General features: G+C 46.1%; 1 protein-coding gene across 3 annotated transcripts in view; it reads left to right on the plus strand.

Moving 5' to 3' along the window:
- Positions 1–18,123, plus strand: part of FSTL4 (follistatin like 4) — a 672,404-nt gene that overhangs the window by 647,653 nt on the left and 6,628 nt on the right. For all 3 annotated transcript variants that reach the window (XM_046000921.1, XM_046000919.1, XM_046000920.1), the window contains 3 exons: positions 2,135–2,284; positions 11,767–11,874; positions 16,182–16,291. In XM_046000921.1, the coding sequence (XP_045856877.1) occupies positions 2,135–2,284; positions 11,767–11,874; positions 16,182–16,291 (368 nt within the window). The remainder of the gene's footprint in view (positions 1–2,134; positions 2,285–11,766; positions 11,875–16,181; positions 16,292–18,123) is intronic.

An 18,123-nucleotide genomic window follows, 5' to 3' on the forward strand; every position in this document is an offset into this window, starting at 1 on the left:
AAGCATCAGACGTGCTATGAAGTATGAGGCCAAGGGCACAATGGCCATGCCACATGGATGGAGATGGATGGAGATGACTGTGTGAATGGGGGTAGTTGTGAGAACTGAATGTGATGCCGGGCAGTGGCCAGGGTGTAAGGTGACAGCTCTGCCCCAAAGCTACTGCAGTCATTCAGGAAGATCTGGAAAGTAGATGAACTTGGGGATGGAGGAGGTCATCTCTGTAGTCCTTGGTATTTCACTTGTGGCAGACGGCAGGAGAGAAGGAAGTGGCAAGGGTGACAGGCTTGGTCCTGGCTGCCAGACCTGGTGAGAGGAGCAGGTATGGTGGAGAGGGTCATCTCGGGGTGGCCGGCTGAGTATGAGGGGCTCTGGAAGAACCAAGCGAGGACTGGAGAGGGCAGTTCTGACCTACAGACAGAGATCAGGGAGCCATCTGCATCTGGGCATTGGCTAAAGCCAAAACAGTATACAAGACCACCAAGGGTATGTGTGAGTGCTTTGATCTGGGTGCCTGAACAGAACCCTGGGGGCCAGTAGCTACAGGATGGGCAGACCAAGAGGGGAACCACAAGGAGACTGAGACAGAGCTGGGTGAGAGTCATGATAAAAAAACAAACAAACAAACAAAAAATGAGACTGTGTATCCTGGAAGGTAAGGGAAAAGAAGGTCCCCCTTTTCACTCATTTATTCATTCAACAAATATATTTGAGGCACCCATTCTGTGCCAGGCCTTTACTAGGTGCTAAGGATATAGCAGTGAAGCAGACAGACAAAGAGCCCCTGTCACAGAGCATTCTAGTGACAGAAGAGAGCCTAAAAAGACGTAGCCAGATCAGTGCACAACGTCAGGTGGAAATGACACATGTAGCCAGGTACAAGGGCGAAGTGTGCTGGCGGTGCTAGGCCTATGAAGGGGGCAGGAGGGTGGCATGAGGGAAGGAAAGCAAGCACAGCGGGTATGGGAGAGAAAAGCTGAAGGTCAGAGGAGTAGTAGGAGCCAAAGGGGACAGGACCTTGTTGACTTCCGGAAAAACTTGGCTCCCCTTCTGAGCCAGAGGAATGTTAATGAAGTGGAGGGTGTTGAGGAGAGGTGTGGGCAGACTCTCAGTGATGCCCTTGGATTCTGTGTGGAGAACGGGGGCGGGGGGGGGCGCGGGGGGGGTGGAATCAAGGAGTACAACAGGGATGCTACAGCGGTTACTCAGCAGACAGTATGGCCTGAGCCCAGCTGATGGAGGTGGGAGCAGTGAGGCAATGTCAAATTCTGAATGTATTTTGAAGGCAGAGCTGAAATGATTTTTAATACCCTGATGAGGACTGAGAGGATGAGGAGAAAAAGAGGACTCAAAGACGGCCACAAGGGTTTTGGTCTAAGGAAGGAAAACAGTGGAGCTGCCATTTTGTTAAAGGAGTGAGCAGAATTGGGAGGTAAAATTGGGAGTTGACTTTGAACTCTCTCAAGTTTGAGGTGTACAGCAAATAGCCAAGTAGAGTGAGGTGGTTGGCTGCATACGTCTGGACTTCAGAGAAGAGGCTCTAACTAAAGATACAAACTTGGGAGCTGTATGCACGTAGATAGTATTTGGTGCCATCAGTTGGGATGAGATGAGCAAAGGGAGTGGATTTGGAAGATGAAAAATCATTGAGGGACTGACCCCTGTGCATTCTGACATGCAGAGACCAAGAAATCAGCAAACTGGACAGGATCCAGCCAACAGAGAAGGACCAGCCTGTGGGGTAGGGGAGCTGGGGGAAGGAAGCAAAGAATAGGCAGCATGGAGCCAGGTGGTACCCCAAGTTCAAATAAAAGGGGGGAGCAAGTTTAATTTAATAAGTGAGAAGTCTGGAGTGCTGCGCTCAGTGCAGACAGGGAAGTTCGCACCCTAGAGGGGAAGAAGGCAGGCCTGGCAGCTGCTCTTAAAAAAACACATGCAAAGGGAGTTCCAGCTCCCACAAGTGGGAGGAGGTGGAGCTAAATGTTCAAAACAGGTGATGTGGGAGGGCTGGCATGGCATGTTTGTGGGTTCTAAGAAGGGGACAGAGGGACAGGGGGGTGAGGGAGAGAGAACCCACACAGGGCAGGGGACCCTGGGGATTAAGAAGATCCATGGCAGCCTGTCTCCTTTACAGGAAGAAATCTGTCCCCAAGGGGAAGGAAATGCCACCCAGTCATGCCAGTGGGCCTCGGCCGTGAACGTCCGGCACCGGTACATCTACGTGGCCCAGCCAGCACTGAACAGAGTCCTTGTGGTCGACGTGCAAGCCCAGAAAGTTATACAGGTACATCTCTCTAAGGTAGAGTGAGGGTGCCACTGGTTCAGGGGCACAGCCTGCCGCATTCCCATTCTGAGAGCGGAGGGCGGTCAGGGGCCTAGAAGACAGTGAGAAGCGGGGAGAGCGGGGAGTGGTGAAGGAGGGGTAAAGCACCACCCAAGCCACAGAAGGTTTTCAATGGGGCAGTGACCTCATCCCACTTAGACTCCGAAACAGGCAGGCTCTGTTAACCAATGGCAGAGCAGGGCAACGTCGTGGCTACTGAAATAATTCAGGCATGAACTGCTGCCGGCCATGAAGGTGGTGAGGACTGACCAGATCCTTGATAGATCTTAAGTGTGGAAAGATTTTCTGCTGGGTTGAGTGGAAGTTTTAAGAGTGGGAAATCAGGTTGTTGGGGGCTTTTCTTTACTTTGAAGAACAGTAGAATGGTGATGCCATTTACTGTGTGTGGTGGATTGAGTAACGGCCCCAAGACGGCCACTTTCTCATGTCCAGAACCTATGAATGTCGCCTTCTCGGGCACAGGAGCCTCTGCAGAGGTGATTAAGGTAAGGACGTGTAAATGGACTATTACCGGGGATGACCTGGGTGAGCCCTTCCTCAATGCGAGTGCAAGTACCCGTATCAGAGGGAGGCAAGGAGAAATGTGACTGTTAGGGGCAGGAGGCACTGGGAGGACTGGAGCACACTGAGGCTCTGCTGGCTTTGAAGATGGGGAAGGAGCCACAAGCCAAGGACTGCAGCGCTAGAGGTCGGCAAAGTCAAGGGGACATACTTTCCCCTCCAGCCTCTAAAGAGGGCACTGCCCTGCAGCCATCCTTGTTCAGCCCAGGGAAAATTAACTTTGGACTTTAAACCTCCAGAACTGTAAGAGAATTAAATTGGTGTGGTTCTAAGCCACTAAGTGGGTGGTAATAGGTTATCATAATAATAGGAAAATAATGCACTCTCTAGAGCAGGTGGTATGGCAGGTGGTACAGGTCATGGAGCAGGAAGACAGAAAAATTAGGAATTTGGGTTTAGACCTGCTAAGTGTTCATTGCTATTATAAATGTTCATTGGGGCGCCTTGGTGATTTCTTCCATTGAGTGTATGACTCTTGATTTCGGCTCAGGTCATGATCTCCAGGCTGTGGGTTCAAGCCCCATGTCAGGCTCTGCACTCAGTGAGGAGTCTGCTTCTCCCTCTCCCACTGCCCCTGCTCTCCGCTCATGCTATTGCTCTCTAAAATAAATTTTCTAAAAAATAAAAATAAAAATGTAAGTAGAGATGTCAAATAAGCAATTGGATGAACAGGTCTGGAGGCCAGCCAGAGCTCTAGGCCAGAGAGGTCAGGGTGGGTATGGTCACCATACCAAGTGCTACATCCAGAGAAGCGTATGCAATGACCGGAGGTAGTACAGATGCAGAAGAGGTCAAGCTTGGAGCCCTGACGCACTCGAACACTTAAAAATCAGGAAGGAGAGAAGAAGCCAACAAGGAGACCAAGCAGGAGGAGCTTAAAAGGTAGGAAGAAAACTGGGGGGAGGAAGGGTTTTCCAGAAATGGAAAAAAAAAGTGTTTTAAGAATAGAACTTATAGTCCAATAAAGCCAATAAAGCTAAGAATAGTCCAATAGAGCTGAGCATTTTCAAATCATCAAGACTGAGAACCGACCATTGGATTTGGTGTCCCACGGGTTACCCTGGAACAGATAGAATGATCATGCAATATGAGCTTGCGGTCATAGAAATACAATCATTGTGAGGGGGTTTGCTGTAAAGGAGAGTCAAATGAGACAGTAGGTAGAACAGCATACAGAAGAAGTTTCTTTAGATGACATTACAGCATTTTTATGTATATATGTATGAATATCATGCTTAAAAAAAAAGAAAACCCTCCCACACAACTTCCATTTCTTCTGCATCACTGAAGTAGGCAGGAGTCAGTGGAATCCACGGCAGAGAAGTAGAGATGCAAGCTTTGGATGAAATCACATTCTTTCATATAACCGAAGGAAATGGAAAATATTCAGGTATACTTACAAAGAGATGACAGTTACAACTGGGGGCAGATGGATGAACTTCTCCTGTAGTTGCTTTTATTTTCTCAGTGAAATAAGAAGGAAAATGATCACCCAGTCTGGAGGTTTGAGGAGAGAGGGGAAGGGTGCATTTGAGATTGAACTGACCAGGCCACTGTGCTAGGACTGCTGGGTGACAACAAAGGCCCACTGAAGGCTTGCGGATCGAAGGAGAAAGTGAGGCCAGTGAGCAGGGCTGTGGTTTGTCTTCCTAGCAATGCCCCCATGCACGCTCATTGCTGGGGGAATGTGGGTGTGACCTGGGTTGTGGTTTCTCCAGGCCACTTGGGCAGAAGACTTTCTCTTAGTGATGTTTCTGGCCAGTGAACATACTCTGAGTAATTTCAATCCTTTGACACTCACTGAAGCTTGCTGTATGACCCAGCTTGGAATCAATGTGGATAAAAATATTCCACGTGCACTTTAAAAGAATGTGTGTTCTAATGGTAGGTACAGTATTCTGTATACATGTCAATTATGGCAAGTTTGTTCGTTGCATTGTTCAGATCTTCTAAGTCATTTTCTCCTTTGTCCACTTAGTTTATCAGCTGCTGAGAGGGGTGTTGAAGTCTCACACTGTGGTTGTAGGTTTATCTAAATTATATCCATTTTTTATAGGATTTCATTTTTTTGTTTAATTTTTCTGAGCAGGAAATACATTCTAGGAGGGACCAACATGGGGGGGAGGGATAACTGAGAAGATGAAAGATCTCCTCAGTGGTGTTGTGTTATGAGCCCTGGACAGGCTCCCAAAGATCTATTTCAATTCAAGTGAAAGATACATAAAATTGTGTTACAATCCCCAAAAACACTGCCTAGGCATTTATTGAACCAGCATTTATTAAATGCCTTCTCCGTACCCAAAATTGGATATAGAAAAGGGAGAATAAGATGCAAAATTGATACAAGATATTGTTACTGCTGTTTTTAATCATCAAGAAACTTTTTTGAGTTTGTTATAAAGATTTTATTTATTTATTTGACAGAGAGATGGATCACAAGTAGTCAGAGAGGCAGGTAGAGAGAGAGGTGGAAGCAAGCTCCCCGCTGAGCAGAGAGCCTGATGCGGGGCTGGATCCTAGGACCCTGAGACCATGACCTGAGCCAAAGGCAGAGGCTCAACCCACTGAGCCACCCAGGCACCCCTTGATTTTTTTTTAAACATAAAACGTATTATTTGTTTCAGGGGTACAGGTCTGTGATTCATCAGTCTTGCACAATTCACAGCACTCACCCTAGCACATACCCTCCCCAATGTCCATCACCCAGCCACGCCATCTCTCCCACTCCCCTCTACTCCAGCAACCCTGTTTGTTTCCTGAGATTAAGAGTCTCTTATGGTTTCTCTCCCTCTGTGGTTTCATCTTGTTTCATTTTTCCCTCTCTTCCCTATGATCCTATCTCGTTTCTCAAATTCCTCATGTCAGTTAGATCATCTGATAATTGTTTTTCACTGATTGACTTATTTCACTTAGCATAATACCCTCTAATTCCATCCATGTCATTGCAAATGACAAGTTTTGGGGGTTTTTTATGGCTGCATAATATTACATTGTGTGTGTGTATACACACACACACACACCAGAGTTCTGTATTCATTCATCTGTTGATGGACATCTGGGCTCTTTCCATAGTTTGGCTATTGTGGACATTGCTGCTATAAACATTCGGGTGCACATGCCCCTTTGGATCACTACATTTGTATCTTTGGGGTAAATAATCAGTAATGATTTCCTGAGTCATAGGGTGGCTCTATTTTCAACTTTTTGAGGAACCTCCATACTGTTTTCCAGAGTGGCTGCACCAGCTTGCATTCCCACCATCATGTAGGAGGGTTCCCCTTTCTCCGCATCCTCATCAACATCTGTCATTTCCTGACTTGTTAATTTTAGCCATTCTGACTGGTATGGGGTGGTATCTCACTGTGGTTTTAACTTGTATTTCCATGATGCCGAGTGATGTTGAGCACTTATTCATGTATCTGTTGGCCATCTGGATGTCTTCTTTGCAGAAATGTCTGTTCATGTCTTTGGCCCATTTCTTGATTGGATTATTTGTTCTTTGGGTGTTGAATTCGATAAATTCTTTATAGATTTTGGATACTAGCTGTTGATCTGTCATTTGCAAATCTCTTCTCCCATTCTGTCAGTTGTCTTTGGTTTTGTTGACTGTTTCCTTGGCTATGCACAAGCTTTTGATCTTCATGAAGTCCCAATAGTTCACTTTTGCCCTTGCTTCCCTTGCCTTCAGTGATGTTTCTAGAAAGAGGTTGCTGCCTGTGTTCTCCTCTAGGACTTTGATGGATTCCTGTCTCGTATTGAGGTCTTTTCTCCATGCTGAGTCTATCTTTGTGTGTGGTATAAGGAAATGGTCCAGTTTCATTCTTCTTCATGTGGCTGTCCAATTTTCCCAACACCATTTGTTGAAGAGACTGTCTTTTTTCCTTTGGACATTCTTTCCTGCTTTGTCAAAGATTAGTTGACCATAGAGTTGAGGGTCCATTTCTAGGCTCTCTGTTCTATTGATCTATGTGTCTGTTTTTGTGCCAGTACCCTACTGTCTTGATGATGACAGCTTTGTAACAGAGCTTGAAGTCTGGAACTGGAATGCCACCAGCTGTGGTTTTCTTTTTCAACATTCCTCTGGCTATTTGGAATCTTTTTTGGTTCCATACAGATTTTAGGATTATTTGTTCCTGCTCTGTGAAAGAAGTTGATGGTATTTTGACAGGGTTTGCATTAAATGTGTAGCTTGCTCTAGGTAGCATAGACATTTTCATAGCATTTGTTCTTCCAATCCAGGAGCATGGAACATTTTTCCATTTCTTTGTGGCTTCCTCAATTTCTTTCATGAGTATTCTCTAGTTTTCTGAGTACAGATTCTTTGCCTCTTTGGTTAGATTTATTCCTCGATATCTTACATTTTTGGGTGCAGTTGTAAATGAGATTGACTCCTTAATTTCTCTTCCTTCTGTCTTGTTGTTGGTGTCTAGAAATGCAACTGTTTTCTGAGCATTGATTTTATATCCTGACACTTTACTGAATTCCTGTGTGAGTTCTAGCAGTGTTGGGGTGGAGTCTTTTGGGTTTTCCACATCAAGTATCATATCATCTGCAAAGAGTGAGAGTTTGATTTCTTCCTTGCCAACTCAGATGCCTCTTATTTCTTTTTGTTGTCTGATTGCTGAGGCTACAACTTCTAGCACTATGTTGAATAGCAGAGGTGATAGTGGACATCCCTGCCGTGTTCCTGACCTTAGGGGAAGAGCTCTCAGTTTTTCCCCATTGAGAATGATATTCACTGGGGGTTTTTCGTAGATGGCTTTGATGATACTGAGTGATATGTGTACCCTCTATGCCTACACTGTGAAGAGTTTTGATCAAGAAAGGATGCTGTACTTTGTCAGATGCTTTTTCTGCATCTATTGAGAGGATCATGTGGTTCTTGTGCTTTCTTTTATTAATATATTATATCACATTGACTTTGCAGATGCTGGACCAACCTTGTAGCCCAGGAACAAATCCCACTTGGTCATGGTGAATAATCCTTTTAATGTACTGTTGGATCCTACTGGCTAGTATTTGGGGGAGAATTTTTGCACATATGTTCATCAAGGATATTGGTCTGTAATTCTTTTTGATGGGGTCTTTGTCTGCTTTGGGGATCAAGGTAATGCTGGCTTCCTAAAAATGAGTTTGGAAGTTTTCCTTTCGTTTTTATTTTTTTGAACAGTTTCTGGAAAATAGGTATTAATTCTTCTTTGAGTGTTTGGTACAATTCCCCTAGGAAGCCATCTGGCACTGGACTATTGTTTGCTGGAAGATTTTTGATGACTGCTTCAATTTCCTTACTGGCTATGGGTCTATTCAGGCTTTTTATTTCCTCCTGGTTCAGTTTTGGTAGTTTATACATCTCTACGAATGCATCTATTTCTTCCAGATTTTCTAATTTGCTACATATAGTTGCGCATAATATGTTCTTATTAATGTTTGTATTTCTTTGGTATCGGTTGTGATCTCTACTCTTTCATTCATGATTTTATTTATTTGGGTCCTTTCTCTTTTCTTTTTGGTAAGTCTGGCCAAGGGTTTATCAATCTTATTAATTCTGTCAAAGAACCAGCTCCTACTTTCATTGATCTGTTCTACTGTTCTTTTGGTTTCTATTTCATTGATTTCTGCTCTGATCTTTATTATTTCTCTTCTCCTGCTGGGTTTAGGGTTTCTTTGCTGTTCTTTCTGAACCTGCTTTAGGTGTAGGGTTGGGTTGTATACTTGAGACCTTTCTTGTTTCCTGAGAAAGGCCTGTATTGCTATATACTTTCTTCTTAGAACCACCTTTGCTGCATCCTGAAGGTTTTGAACAGTTGTTTTCATTTTCATTTGTTTCCATAAATTTTTTTTGTCTTTAGTTCCCTGGTTGGCCCACTTATTCTTTAGTAGGATGCTGATTAGCCTCCATGTATTTGGAGTGCAGTTGTAAACTTTCCTCTTGTGATTGAGTTCTACTTTCAGAGCACTGTGGTCTGAAAATAGGAAGGGAATGATCCCACTCTTTTGGTACCGGTTGAGACCTGATTTGTGAAGCAGGATGTGATCTATTCTGGAGAATGTTCCATGTGCACTCGAGAAGAATGTGTATTCTGTTGCTTAGGGATGGAATGTTCTGAATCTGTGATGTCCATCTGGTCCAGTGTGTCATTTAAAGCCTTTATTGCCTTGTTGATCTTTTGCTTGGATGATCTGTCCATTTCAGTGAGGGGGTGTGTTAAAGTCGTGTACTATTATTGTTATTGTTGATGTGTTTCTTGGATTTTGTTATTAATTGGTTTATATAATTGGCTGCTCCCATGTTAGGGGCATAGATACTTAAAACTGTTATATCTTCTTGTTGGACAGACCCTTTTAAGTATGAAAGAGTGTCCTTCCTCACCTCTTATTATAGTCTTTGGTTGAAAATCTAATTTGCAGGGCGCCTGGCTCTGTGGGTTAAAGCCTCTGCCTTCGGCTCAGGTCATGATCCCAGAGTCCTGGGATCGAGCCCCACATTGGGCTCTCTGCTCAGCAGGGGGCCTGCTTCCCTTCCTCTCTCTCTGCCTGCTTCTCTGCCTACTTGTGGTCTCTCTCTGTCAAATAAATAAATTAAATCTTTAAAAAAAAAAAGAAAAGAAAATCTAATTTGCCTGATATAAGGATTGCCACCCCAGCTTTCTTTTGATGTCCATTAGCATGGTAAATGGTTTTCTACCCCCTCACTTTAAATTTGGAGGTGTCTTTGGGTCTAAAATCAATCTCTTGCAGACAGCATATAAATAGGTCTTTTTTTTTTTATCCATTCCAATACCCTGTGTCTTTTGATTGGGGCATTTAGCCCATTTACATTCAGGTAACTATTGCAAGATATGAATGTAGTGCCATTGTATCGCCTGTACAGTGACTATTACAGTATATTGTCTCTGTTCCTTTCTGGTCTATGTTACTAGTACAGACAGATCAGATTTCTTTTAATTAGTGTTAGCTGTATTTTTCCATCCTGTCACTTTCAACCTTTCTATGTCCATATATTTAAGGTGGTCTTTTATGGCCTGGACGCCTGGGTGGCTCAGCGGTTAAGGTGGTCTTTTATAAAGCTACATGTGTTTGGGTTTATCTAGTATTATAATCTTGATCTTTTACTTGGGCCATTTGATCCATCTATATTTAAGGCAGTTAATTTTATAGTAAAATCTACTAGCTTACTGGTTTTTTACTTGATCTGTTTTTTCTTTTTCCTCTGTTTTACTTTCTTTTGGATTAGTCAAATATTATTATTTTTTAGGACTACCACAGAGATTATAATATGCATAGTTGTCTCAATACAGTCTCATAACTTTTGATTTCACTTCTCCAATGATAGAACCATGTAAGAGTAACTCCTTTAACTCCTCTCCTGCCTTTTCACATGATTGTGGGAATAGATTTTAACTCTATATATAATTGAACCCCACAAGACCTGGCTTAGTATTATTTTGTAAACTTGGTAGTCATATATATTCACCCACATATTTACTTTTCTCACTGTTCCTTATTCCTTCCTGAAGTACACAGCTTTGTCTGGGATCATTTTCATTGTGAGGAATGACTTTTTTAAGTAGTTCTTTTAGTGGAGACCTGCTAGCAAGACACTCTCGGTGTTTGTTTCTTTGAAAAGAACTGTATTTGCCCTTTAAAGACTATTTTCACTGGATATAGAATTCTACCTTAACAATTATACTCACGTGCTCGCTTCGGCAGCACATATACTAAAAAAAAAAAAAAAAAAAAAAAAACAATTATACTCACTTGGCATTTTAAGATGTTGCTTCATTGTCTTCTGTTGTTTTGGTAATAGGTCAACTGCCAGTCATTTTGTCACTCTTTGATCTTTAGCAATTTTACTTTGATGTGCCCAGGGATGATGCTCTTTGTATTCCAATTTCAAAGTTTTGGTGGCTTTGAAGTTTTAGTGGTTCTTGAATGTGTAGATTGATAACTTTCATCAGACTGGGATTGTCTCTTACCTCTTCTTTGGAAACTTAAAAGTTAAACATTTCTACTGCATCCCACATGTCTTGTACTCTTCTTTTCCATCCTTTTTTTTTTTTTTGTCTCTTCATGCTTCAATTTTAGTATGTTCTATCAACCTGTCTTTCCCTAGCTCTGTTTTCTTCTATGCCTAATATGGATTTCACAGAACCTATTTAGTGAGTTCTTAATTTCAGGTATTGCATTTATTTCTACCCAATTTTACTTCTGTATATAAATTTGTAATTATCTTTTTATGAATCATTCATGGGTCTGTTTCTCTTGTATTTTTTAGTAGTCTTTAGCCATATACTCTGTATCTTGTAATGCCTAGTAATTTTTTAAAGGGAAGGGAAGGGAGTAAGGGGGAAGGGAAGGGGAACAGAAAGGGGAAAGCTCTGATGACCTAAGATTCCAGGCATAAGGGCTGATCTCAAAATCAGTCTCAGGTGGCCAGGAGGAAGGGCCAATGCTCCAGAATCTCAGCCTCAGAACCACCTGGGGAAGGACACAGAGGGTTCTAGAGGCCTAAAAGCCTTCTGGGAGCAAGGACCAGAGTTCCCTGCAGCTGATTCTTGAGTGGAAAATGTAACCCTCTGGTTGCATTTGGGCTTTTGCCGAGATGGTCTGGGTCCCCTTTGAGTAAAACATGGAAGAAGTTTTTGAAACGGTTTCAATTACTGGCAAGAGTTTTCTTCTGCCTCTAAAGAATACCCAGAAGGGCAACTTAAGCCCTGGCCTTCCAGGCCAGCTTTGTGCCAAGGCAGAGAGGTTGGCTTTCTACTCACCTAGGCATGATGGTCATGTACACAAAGTCCAGAAGTGACCACCATGTCAGCTTATAATAATGATGACCCACTTGTATGTATTTTTTTCTCAAGTCCATAGGTGTGGACCCTCTGCCAGCTAAGCTGACCTATGACAAGTCTCATGACCAAGTGTGGGTCCTGAGCTGGGGGGATGTGCACAAGTCCCAACCGAGCCTCCAGGTATGTTGAACACATGGAGACCCACAATCACCCCACAGGAACAAAGGATGCTGATCTTCTCCCACACATGTCTCTTGCTTCCCTAGTTGGCTAATCACATTTATCCAAAATCTATCCACCATGCTTGAGGAGAGCCAGAGCCCCTCACAGATGATCACCAAGGTATCATCTTCCAGGCCTACCTTTAAGGACAAGAATCCTGATGATGGCTAAGATTGTGAGGTCAGGACAGGTGGAATGTGGCTCCCGAGCTCCCCCTCTCCTGAGCAAGGGCGTTCTGCTCCTCGGGCTGAGCAGACTCGAGAGCAGTGTTCAAGCAAGTACTGATAAGCAAAGGAAAGTAAGAGCAGCAGTCGTGTCCACACTAGAAAGCATCTATTGAGTGCTTACGGTGCTTTAGGGCACAGGAAAGTTCAGTAACGTGCCTGTGGTCCAAGCCAGGCCCTGCGGCTCTGCAGCCCAATGCTGCAGCCAGTGCACAGTACAGTCTGTTGGAAACAGTCTAGGCCCGAGGTCTCTGTGGGATTCCCCTGTCCACCAACAAGACACGGTCAACACCACCCCCATGTTGAGAGTGCCTGCCTCTGCCTTTCTCGTCAGCAGGGATGCATTCGAGGATTAAGCCCTAAGAAAAGAGATCTGAATGCCTGATTTCTCCCAGAGATGTACACAGAGCCCTTCTAGATAGACAGAAGAGAAGTTAATTCATGCATTGGATGCTCAGGACATTAGGGATTTGTTCTCTCTCAGAAGCCCAGCCGAGAAGAACTGCAGAGGGAGGCTAGTTCACCCTGTTCTCAAGACCGGGAAGAAGGAAGGGACATCCTCCAGAAGGCTGACCACCTGCCTGCCTGTCTCTGCCATACCTCCTGTAAACGGAGACTACTGTCATTTGATGGATGCCATCATCCTGGGCCCCAGTGAACTGACAGAAAATCCCCATTAGAGGGTCTAGGAGCCTGAATGAAGGTCATTCAAAGCAGAGCATAAGCCCAGGGAAATCCTAACATATTGGTCCCTCTGGCAGCTCCCGGAAAGCCTCTAAAGTAATTCATGGGGAGGGTCCACCAAAACACTTTTTTTCTGAAACCAAAAATGATGTCCTAATTTAACAGCTATGAGCCGAAAAACAGAAAGAAAAAAACATTAGCTTGGCCCTGGATTTCCCGCCTGCCACAGCAGCTGGCACACCATAGATGCTCTAGGACTGAAATCCAAGAGTCCTATTCCTGGCCCAGAAAGCCTTCACTGGACAGGACAAAAGAGAGCGTAGGCATAAGAAGTCAGAGACCGCATCACTCACCGCCCCCTCTGAGGAACAGATCTGTGGAAAGATCCCCAACAAACACCAGATGAACCAGAACAGAGACCTCGAGATGAAGAAAGATAAAGAGATGACAGTTCTGAACAATGAACCCAGAAAAGAAGGATGAGGACAGCCTCCCTGGAAATGGTAATCAGTGCTAAATAAGGATGTCTGAATGAGGAGAGACACGCTGAATGAGAAACCCTGCTACCAGTCGGTAACCGAAGATAAATTATTTCCATAAAAATAAGCATAGGGAGTGGAGGAAAGAAGAGCAGGTAAAAACACTTAGAAATACCTTACTGGGATAAGAGAAAGTTCGGAGAATGCTGGTGGAATGTAGCAGCTGGGAAGCGGTGGTCTCATTATTCCACATCTGACAAACCGATTTCTCTTGAAAGCAGAGATGATCAGACTGGGTTAGGAAGGAAGGAAACTAGAACTTGTTGATGAGGAACACACACATTTCAAAGAGAAGAAAAGGTTGAATTTAAAAGGGCAGGCATAGTAAGGACAGGTGACAAGAATGTTTCCAGACTGCCACTCACATCAGGCAAGGTGGGGTTTAAGGTCAAAAGCACTAAAAACAGCAAACACAGAGAGACACCATGGGATGAACACCCAAGAGATATCAAGCACCATTAACAACTAAATGCCTCAAACAAGAGTGATTTAACATAAAGACAGACTCGATTAAAGATGCACTCACATTGTACAAAAAGGACCAAAGAAGGACAGGGGAAACCTGAATAATGACACAACTTGGTTTACTATAAACCTGGCATCTGCGAAACCATTTTTTCTCCTGTCTACATCCACACAAGTGTATCAGAAACCACAAAGGAAATAAAGCCTGTAAAAGTAGACATGAGAGGCAACAGTATCTGAAGCCCAATGAGGCCTCCCTTCTCAGCTGGTTCTGTCTACCTGCTGGGAGAGCGGCCCAGCCTTCAGGACCCCGTACTGATGAGCAAGTGACATTTCCTGGTATCTCGCCAGTGACGTACAGTTCCTGAACCAAGCCCAGAGAGCCAACAAAACTGAGGGGTTCAAATAACAATTATCTTTGGGGCATGAATGAGGACACGAATGTGCCCAGGCCCTCTGCAGGATGCAAGGCCAAGACGGAACTCAAGACTCGTCGGAGAAATGAGGCGGGTAGCGCCCATCGGCTCAATGTCCCATGCTAGTGCGGTTTGATGAGGTAATCCCTCAGTACAGGGTGTCGGCGTGGTGAGGCGTGAATGACCCTGACCGCTGACAGCCTGTGATTTTCCATCTCTATTAGAAGTGAAAATGACAGGCCTGATATCAAGCAGTGATTGTATGTCTTCTTGGAATTCTCTGGCACTTTCCCTTAGACACTCCCAAGATCCAGTTTCCTCAGGCTGCTATTTTCTTAATGCCCAGTTCTGAGAGGTTTTTTTCCTCCATTTGCGTGCCATGGAAGTGTCATTTGGCCATTTTAAAAAACCACTGCAAAATAACCTAATGCCATGTTACAACTTTGGAGCTGCCCCAAAGCTAAAAATACAAATCACAGGCCTCCTCATTCCAATCTGGCGTTCTGCCTGCGTGGGAACCACGATCCAGAAAAGACTCAAACCTCAACCCTGCCTGAGGAGGCAGGCCAGGTGGTGTTCATTTTCCCATAAAAGAAAAAGCCAGAAATCAGGCCTATTCTTCGAAGGTAAAAGCCTCCAGGACTCCAACCCTTGTGAGTCACAAAGCCCCAGAAGACACTGTCCTCAGCCTCAAGCTGCACAAGTCTAGACCCTTCTTTCTGTAGACATGGCCACAATATCTAGATCAGGAAAAGTGTCTAAGCTCTGTGTTCAGGCCTAAGCCCCCACTCTCCTGCTCAGAGGGTCTGGGCTTGATCTTGTGGCTCTTCCCCAAAATGGCCCACCAGGTGGCCAAGCCCCTCATCTGGCTGCATTGGCCATCTTTCAGAGCACTGGCCTAGCCACTGAGGGCTGATGAGCATGTGCAAAGGCAAGGGGGACCCAGGCTGGCTGGCACGATGGCTCTGGCCTAGACGCACCCAAGACCAGGGTAGCTGCTGGACAGATGCTCAGCCTGCCCACAGAGGGCTTCCTGGCAGGACCTCCAAACCACTCTGTCATCCCACCTAATCTCCGACAACATTTGGCTCTCTTCTGCATCGCTGGCATGCTGTTCCCTGACAGACCCACCAGGGATTTCTGCACCAGACAGTGGCTGCAGCAGCCTCCTGCCGACTCCACAGGGATCAGGTGTTACCTCCAGGGAATCAGAGGTAGCTGTGCTCAGTCACTCCCATCGTGTACAAAACCCAGTGCCTGATTCTTGATTTCTCACAAGTCCTTCCTGCCACCAGGCCTGAGCCCCAGCATTCTAACTGCAACCCATCTAAATGGCCAGAGCAGCACCTTTGAATGGCATTTCTGCACAATTCCTCCTTTGTCTGATAAAATTTGGAGTCACAATTCCCAGAGAACACCTCTGTGAGCAATATAGGACAGAGATTCCCAACAAACAGGCCCAGGCACCTGACATCAGAGGAAAACAGGGAACCAGTAAATCTTTGCACCATTTAACATTTTAGTGACTTAAAAGCTCTCTCCCTCTTTTCCCAGGATGACCTGGATGCTTAGATGGTGGGATTCTCAGTTGTGGGAGAGTGTGGTCTCTGAGCATCTGAGCATAGTTACTGTTCTGTTTTAGGGACCTCTCTGGGAAGCTGTGCCCTCAGGGGGCCGACAGGGTTCCCAAGGGTCAGGGTTAGGCCTCCCTGAGCAGGAGGGCATGGTTCGGGCATTCCCAAACCATCGCTTCCTCTCCATAGGAGGATGGGTCCCTGCCTCTAACATTCCCAAGCAGCTCCCACTCTGCTCCTGGCCCCCTCTCTCTCTGAAGCAGCCTGTCCGCTGAGGGTCCCTGCCAGCACATGCACATGTTTCCAGGTTGCCCGCCCCCCACTCATGTGGACCCTCACCAGGACTCCTGCTCTGTGTTGTAGGTGATCACAGAAGCCAGCACAGCCCAGGACAAGCACCTTATCCACACACCGTTCGCAGGAGTGGACGATTTCTTCATTCCCCCGACAAACCTCATCATCAACCACGTCAGGTGAGGTGGGGCCACAGGGCCCTTCACTACCCCGTAACCCAGCTCAGCCCTGCCTGTGGCTGCATTTGCCCACCGTGAGACCTGCTCCTTCTCTGTTTCTTTCCCACTCACGTGGAGCTGACCTTGGGCTCCTTCATGAGGGGACAAGAAATGGACCCATCCCGAGTCCTTAATGGTCATAGTTAAGGAAGGCGGCCAGCTCTCCCACCCTCCGAGGTCCACGGAGGACAAGAAAGGAAAATCAGCAGTGGTGACTGGAGCGCACTGTACTTACTAGACACACAAAAAACTAGTCAAAGTGGTCTTAACCCCTTCTTACAGATGAGGAAACAGAGGCTCAAAGAAGCTAAGACCCTGGATGGCCAAGTTAGCACAGCCAGGAGCCCCCTGAGCAGCCATGCAGAGGGCCAGCCAGGAAGTGAACCCTCCCAGTTGTCTGGTTTGTCACCATCCAGAAGAACAGCCTAATAAAGGTGGCCACGGTCTCCACTGCAGCCCTCATCCCAGCCAGCCCCTCCCTCTGCCCGTTCACATCAGAGAACCCCCAGACGTCCCCACGAGAAGTCAGCACTGCAGCAGACAAAGCCTCCCTCTCATCAAGGCACCGGGACCCAAAGGTCTTGGGGGCACTGTTCATGCCTTTCTTTTGTCTGACATCAAACACCTTTCTCCAAGAAGAAATGCCTCGTTTCTGTACACTGAAACTGGGCTTGTAAAACTAGGCTCACCCATTTATCCAAGACTGGGAAGAAAACACCCCTTAATGAACCCCTCCCTGTAGACAGCAACTGGGAAGAGCTTCCAAGATGCCTCTGAAGGGGTAAAATCCCCCAATGAAGCTGACGTCAGCCAGGAGTCTAACAAACGTACAGGCTCTGCATTGTCTGTGTGTGGCCTTTAGCATTCAAATTGCTTCTATGAGCGGGCTTCTTTCCTGCTTTCTCCATGCCCTGGCTCTTCAGGAAGGCTTTAAAGAAGCTTTAAACTGGCCATCTCCCAACTCTGACGCTCCATTAGTTACTCAGGAGATAAGTGCGGGGGAGACTTCTCTTATTTCTGTAGGTGTCCGCAGGCACCAAAAGGCCTCCCCGAGCCAGGGATTGGGGTAGAGGCCCCCGAGTCACAGCCAAGTCCTGCCCGGGGTCAGGTCTCCTTGCAGCTCACAACCTGCCTCCAAAGCAGACTTGCACCAAGACCAGATGTGAGCAGCACCCACCTACTGAGCCCTTCCCCTGCACCTTCCTCTTTGATCCAGTCCTCTGACAACCCTCTCAGAGGGAACTGCCCTCTTTAGAGTCGCAGAGCCTCCAAGAGGCGAGCCACGTGCCCAGCTCTGCTGGGAGAGAGGCAGTGTGGCAACGCCGTGGCCGTCCGATTGCAAAGGTAAACGCTGTCCTCGGCACCCCCTGCCCAGGATGGCTCCCAAAGGCTTGTAAACAGGACCCAGGAGAGGCTGCCCACCGAGGTCCTCTCCAGGGGAAGGAGCACTGACAGCAGTTGTGTCCTGTCCTTCCCAGCTGGCATAAAGCCTCAGGGGTGCTGATCTGAAGGCTTCCCCCAGGGAGAAGCGGCCACGGGCACTTTTACAATCCTATCCTGGGTGTGTCAGGAGAGCGTCCATCCAGGAGCATTTGTAACTCGACTGCCTCTGGTTTGACATCATCGCTGAATCATGGAAGAAGCTGTGCCCTGTGAGACGGTATATCTCCTTAAGAAACTATCAGATCCCGGGGCGCCTGGGTGGCTCAGTGGATTAAGCCGCTGCCTTCGGCTCAGGTCATGATCCCAGGGTCCTGGGATCGAGCCCCACATCGGGCTCTCTGCTCCGCAGG

This window comes from Meles meles, chromosome 3, assembly GCF_922984935.1.
Source record: "Meles meles chromosome 3, mMelMel3.1 paternal haplotype, whole genome shotgun sequence".
NCBI classification, from domain to species: Eukaryota; Metazoa; Chordata; class Mammalia; order Carnivora; family Mustelidae; genus Meles; species Meles meles.